We start from the raw sequence: 6,202 nt of genomic DNA on the forward strand, positions 1-6,202 counted from the left end.
CTCCGTTCTCCCACCCCAAGAACGGGGGAAAGGGCAGGCCTGGCCCCTCCCCACCGAGGCCAGCGTCCTGCGAGGCAGTGGTCGGTGCCTGGGCCTGTAGTCACATGGGCCACCCTTGACTTCCACGTTGCTTTGTCACTGACGTCCTGTCCCTCCATCTGGGCTGCACGCCTGGGACCCTGACTAGCACCGTTTTGCCCTGTGGGAGCCAGGACAGTGTGTGGCAGGTAAGGGGGCCTCCATGACAGCGGTGGACAGGTGACTTGGGGCAGACATGGGACGTGGCTGTGTTCACGCTGGGCCTGGTGTGGGGGTGACGATGCAAACCCTCCTTTCTGCCCGAGTCTCAGTTTCCTGCTGCTCCTGGTCTGTACGCATCTGCCTGTGACCTCCCGACCCGGCACCCAGTAGGTGCTCTCCTTCCACTCCTACCTGGTGGTCCCTGACCCTGAAGCTGTGAAGGCACAAGCAGGTGGACAGCAGGGGCAGCTTCCTGACATCCATCCCCCTTCTCTGAGAGGGAGGGTCCGTCTAGAGCCTTAAAGCTTTGCTAACAGGGCGCTAAGCGGGTGCTGGATGCGCCTGGCAAACCGCCTAGCCCAGGAGACGGTGCCCAGTCTATGAGGGGAGGCAGCCTTTGACCACACTTTTGGGCTGCCCATGGGGTCATTGAAACCCCTTCTAGGGGGTGGTGACGGGTAGAATCACTGCATGCTTCCAAGGGGGAGCCACAGAGAGGATGGAGGGGTCCGAAAGCCCTCCAGCTGCTACCAAGTCTCAAAAAGGGGCAAGGAGACAGCGCCACCAGTAGGCACTAGTGGGGAGGCACCAGGGAACGAAAGGAGGAGGCTGGGCCAGTTTGAGTGTGCAAATGAGTCGTGCGGCTGGTTTACCGGTCAGTCCCCCCCTCCCCCACTCCTTCCCCCTCTTCTCTGGGCACTGAGGCCACAGCCGCAGACTCCTCCTCCCCCGCCGGCTCCTCCAGCAGCTCCTCCTCCGTCAGGAGGTCCCGGGCCAGCTGCTCCAGGTGCCCCAGGCTTATCCTCCGCAGGCGCTCCTCGTGCTCCCGCCTCAGCAGCCGCAGCACCGCCTTGGCGTCCTGCGGTCTGAAGTGCTTGGCCAGGACCCGGCGCAGCTGGTGCCACAGGGGCTGGGGCCGGAGGGCCTCGGCGGGCGCCGCCTTCTCCGGGGGCCGCATGATGACGTTGATGGAGGCATTGGGCCCGATGCAGTAGTCGGAGAGACGCTTGTCATCCGCCAGAAGCTGGCCGCGGAAGAGCAGGTGCTGCCGCTCCTCCGGCACCTGCAGCCGCTCGGACACCAGCTTCTTCAGCGTGGCCACGCTCTCCTGCCCTGACACCTTCACGCTGCATCTCCGGCCCAGGAGGAGCTTGACCGTGAGGAACATCGGTGGAGAGCAGAATCAGGAGGGACCCATGCTCCGATGGCTGCCCTGAGGGTGGAGGGGCCTGCAGGAGGTGGCCCCACAAGGCCAAGAACCCAGCCCGGGGGCAGGCATTGGCTAATGCACAGTGACGTCACAATGGCACAGGAGAGCTCTAACTTCAGGGACATTAGAGGGACATTTGGGGCACAGAGCGTCCTTCCTCTGTGAGGGGGGGAGGGGGAAAGAAGAAAATAGAGGGTTCAGGAAAGGAAGTAAAGGACACAGAGAAAGAAGAGCAGGGTCGGGTATGGGAGGCCCAAAGGACAGGGCGGCAGGAGGGAACTTGGCCGAGTTAGTGTCTGCTCTGCCGGGGCCTGCCCTGGGGTGCGTGGGGGGGTCTGTCTGGGAGCCCCCAGCCTAGCACTCCAGCGTCTTCCTTCCATCACGCCCTTCGCACGCCCTGTTGGACGGGCTTTTCCAGAAGCTGACCCTGGGACACAGATTCCAGGGCCCGGATTTCGCTGGGAGGTGACCCCAGGAAGCACCAGTAGCGGGTGTGGAAGCGAGCCCAGGAAGCGGGGGGAAACCACCAGCTGCGTTGATGAGCAGGTTGCCTTTGTGAGCCACCGAAAGCCTTTGGTGTCACCAGGCACTCTGGGTGACCTCAGAGGCAGACACCGCCTTCAACTCCATTTGCTAGAGAAACGGCGAGGCTCCGCCTAACCATCGGGCAGCAAACCACTCAGTGCTGGTCTTCCCCGCCCCCACGTGCTGCCTCCTGTAACACAAAGCAGGCACCCAGTGGTCCAAGGTGAATGAGGGAAGGGATACTTCTGGGGATGCCATTGTGCCAGCAACTTCTGGTGCATTCGCAGGTCTCAGTCCCACTTGTCGACGGTCTCCTGGGTCGAGTTCATGTGGTCTGACACAGGTAAGTTCGTGAGGACAGTACTTTTATCTCATTTTGGAATGGAGAGAGCCTGGAGAAGATCTCACGGATGTCTCGCAGTAGCTGGGTGATTTTGCCAGGGATCTTCTTGGCCAGCACCCCCCTCTCCTCTCATCCCTCTTCCCTTCCTGCTTCCTCCTTTTGCCGGCAACTTGGACTGCACTTGAATGACGCTGTCGCCAACACCCTTAGACTTCCTAGTCCTTGCCCGTCCCCAGTGCCCACCCTGACCCCTCTCCACCCCTTGCCAGAGTTGCTCCAACCTCCAGCCCTCTCTTCTGGCCCTGGCAGCCTCCTGGGACAGTCGGGGAAAAGACACCCAGGGACACTACAAACTCAGTTGGCCCTCCCCCTCCTGCACACAATCTCACAGTTGGCAGGTGACCCAAATCCTAGTCCAGAGAAACTAAGTTCTCAAGTCAGGAGTTCCCTGACACCCTGCCCTTTCTCTCCCCTAACCGCATGCTGCCCAGGTCGGCTGCACCTCTCACCCCGCTGCTCCCCTCTCCCCTGCCATTCAGGCCTCCTCTGTGCTCCCTCCAAACATCTCCAAAACCCGCAACCCGCAGACTGCTCCCTGGGGCTCAGCACCTACAGAATCCCTCCGCCTCCCAGTCCCACCCCGGTGGGCCCATTCCTGCGACAACCAGTGTCCAAATGCATACCATCTACTTTAACCCTCTTTGCTTGGGGAGTCAAAACCGGCTTCTCGCACTGGCCTCCGAAGATGTCCTGGCCTGGCCCTGCTTCCCCCAGCCTCCGCTCTGGCCGCACCCACCTGCCACTTCCTCTGCCTCCTTGTCCCATTTGGACTCTTCCAACTCTTCCTGCAAAACACTGGCTAAAAACCGCTTCTTCCAGGAAGCTTTCCTTGCTTTCCCCAGTCCTGGACAGAGGTAATCCCCCTTCCCTCTCTACCACCTCGAGTCCCCTTGAACAATTCTGTGCCGAAGCACCCAGGGAGTGCGTCTCTTCCATCTTTGTAGCCCTGCCTCCAGCAGACCGGGCCTGGCCCCCAGAAGGCTGAAAACACATGTCTGTTGAATGAAGACTGAAATTTAGACATGCTGAGCCTTGCAGGAGAAGGCAGCTGTGCAAAGATCTAAACCCGCCTGTCTCTCTCCCTTACCGCCACCCCCTCCTCCCCTAGAGATGAAAATCCAAAATTACATTAAAAATAAATCAAAGTGATCCCAGTCTTTACCAAAGGATCTTCTATAGTATTCTTTAAATAGCCAACTCCCTTGGTGCATTGGAAATGAGGTTGAATCTGCAAATGTGCATACAACGTGTAGGCCCTGAGACGCCGTGATGGCAGAAGGAGCAGAGGTGAACAGGTGTCCCTGCGGCCACCTGGGAGCTCCCCGCCTCTGGAGGAGGGGACATGTGGGGGACAGACCTCAGGAGGGACATGCCTGGGGACATGCCATGGGAGACGCCCAGAGCAGAGCTAATCCAGGACGGCTTCCTGGAGGAGGGAGGTTTGAGTAATCTTCTGAAAGAGACGACAGGAAAATGAGGAAGGGACAGGAGCCAGGCTCTGGCCCTGGGGGAAGCTGAGGCCCCGCCTCTCTTCCTCAGCCCTGTCTTCCCGAGACCCTGGCAGCCATGGGGAAGGCCTGGGCTTCTAGAAGCACAACTCGGGTCCCATGTCTCCAAGGCCAGTGGCCACTTGCAGGCAGGGTCCTCTGTGTCAGGCTGTGAGGGCCATAGCTGCTGAGTCCCGCTCTTCCAAATCAGGCCCTCTGGGACAGAGAGTCCCATGTGCTAATGGGCCACCAGGACAAAAGCTTCGGAGTTAGGGGAGCCCCAGGAAGCTGAGAGAGATGGTTACCACTAACCCCTCCTCTGTGCCTGGTGCTCACACTGTCCTCCCCAAGGGGGCCAGTGGGGGCACCTTCCCGGGCCCTCAAATCATATTTGCAGCTCGGAAATTTCATAATTTCCCCTGCGTTATTACTGCTTGTCTTAATTATGGAATTAGCATGAGAAAATGCGGTTGTGTAATCAGCCATACAATCAGACAATGATTGCCATAATTAGGGGGAAGATTAGTGGGAATGGGGGCCTCTGTGGCTGGAGGGGGAGCAACAGCTGTGTGCGGGGAGAACACCGGGAGGCGGTGGGCTCGGGCCCCTCTCACCAACAAGTGCAGGTGCAACTGTGTCACTGAAACACGTACAGTGTCAGGGGGTGGGGAAGGGGGGTGCTTTGGGCCAGGTCTGTGCCCCAAATGAGCAGCTGCCTGCGGCCCTTGGCCGTGCCCCTGGGGGCTGCTTGGACGTCGGCACACTGAGGGCGTGAATCTCGGAGAAGCAAAGCCGGTGTCCAGCTGCCAGCCTGGGCCTGCCTTGAGCAGGCCAGCTCCTTGAGCCTCGATGGCATCCTCTGTCTAATGGGACTGTGGTCACTGCCCAGCCCCCCTGGCAGGGCAGCCGTGAGGACCCAAAGAAGCAGGTCACACCCCTTGGGAGTGAGGACCTCACCCCCCTGCTAGGTGTGAGGACCTAGCAGAGCGTCTGACTCATAAAGACCTTCAGTGTGGACTTGTACAGACTTGTAGAGGTGAGCACTGTCACTCCCAGCTGTCAGGGAAGACCCCACGTGTGCCAAGGGGTGACACCCCCAGGGCGGGGCGACCTGATCGCACAGGTAAGCAGGCACGGCAGCCCTGTGCAGAGCCAGCCAGCCCCAGGGAAGAGGCAGCGAGCAGCACTTGCGATGGTGGGTGGGCGGGCAGCCTGGGGCTGAGTGAAGGGCTCAGCAGAAAGACCTGTCGTGCCCCTCCCCACCCGCCTCCGGGGCAGGGTACCCAGTTACTGAAGTGCAAGACAACAGGCTGGCCTTCCGGGCAGGGCTGGGGAGAAATGGAGAGACACTGTGTTGGAGACAAAGCCACAAAGCCAGCTGAGGACAGACAGACACACGGAGCAACAGGAACAGTGGACAGGGTGGTGCAGGGAGAACAGGGAGGAGACCGGCTGGGAGATGCATAGACAGGGAATGGGTGCAGAGGGGGAACGGCAGGGGAGGGGAGGGGAGGGACGGCAGAAAGGTCTGCAGGGACACCTGTGCCAGGAAGGGCCAGATGTGGTGGGGGTGGGGGGAAGAAGGGGTAGAAAAGAATCATTCCTGAAAAAAGAAGAAAAAAAGTACAGTATCTCTGTAGGTCCCCCGGCTGAGAACAGTGTCCCTGGTCCCCTCTCTGACCGGCTGGAAATGGTTCATGGGAAAACAGTGGCAGAAAAAGCAGGGTCCTGTGACAGAGGGTTGTGAGCCGACATCGTGGGTCCAGCTCCCCTGCCGCACCCCCCATGCTGACCCCAGCCCTCACCAGCACGTCCTGAGCACCCGGAACGTGTGTTCTGCAAGGCCCTGGAGGGGAGGCAGCTGCCTCGCAGGCAGGGTGACACCAGCAAGTCCCCAGACAAAGCCTCTGGTGAGGGCTACCCTCAGGCTGACCGCGGGCTCCTCAAGACCCCACTCAGCCTGTGCTGCCTGCTGTAGCTGGCACCAGGGGTCCCTGTCCCTCTGAGGGGTCTCTCAGGGCTGGTCTCTGCCCAGCCAGGCTACATAGGCAGCCCCTCCCCGGGATGCCCCCCATTGGGTCGCCCCCCATCAGGCCTGGCACACAGCAGGTGCCAAGTAGATACACAAGGCCCACTGCCTGCCACTCACCCACTGGCTGGCACCGGCGCTCTCAGCAGCTGCACCCAACTGGGTTTGTGGCTGCTCCCATGAGAACCCCAAAGCTTCCCCCCAGGCCCGGGGGAGCAGAGGCTGAGGTGGATGGGCCTGGGGCTTGGAGCTGGAGGGCAGCCGATGGCACAGGGCCACTGGAGCCACCATAGCCCTGTCCTTGCTGA

The 6,202-nt window shown here is 60.6% G+C and overlaps 1 protein-coding gene across 1 annotated transcript; it reads right to left on the bottom strand.

The window, feature by feature from the left end:
* Positions 1–889: 889 nt before the first annotated feature.
* Positions 890–1,499, bottom strand: UBL4B (ubiquitin like 4B). The gene has a single exon (XM_037152388.2). It carries the CDS (start codon positions 1,406–1,408, stop codon positions 890–892), a length of 519 nt encoding a protein of 172 aa, XP_037008283.2. The 5' UTR covers positions 1,409–1,499.
* Positions 1,500–6,202: the final 4,703 nt, after the last annotated feature.

Source organism: Artibeus jamaicensis, unplaced genomic scaffold (assembly GCF_021234435.1).
Source record: "Artibeus jamaicensis isolate MK-2021 breed Jamaican fruit bat unplaced genomic scaffold, CSHL_Jam_final scaffold_1689, whole genome shotgun sequence".
Lineage (NCBI taxonomy): Eukaryota > Metazoa > Chordata > Mammalia > Chiroptera > Phyllostomidae > Artibeus > Artibeus jamaicensis.

What these genes read in the sequence shown, in the direction of transcription:
- UBL4B (XM_037152388.2), bottom strand. Translation starts at nt 1,408, where the DNA reads ATGTTCCTCACGGTCAAGCTCCTCCTGGGCCGGAGATGCAGCGTGAAG.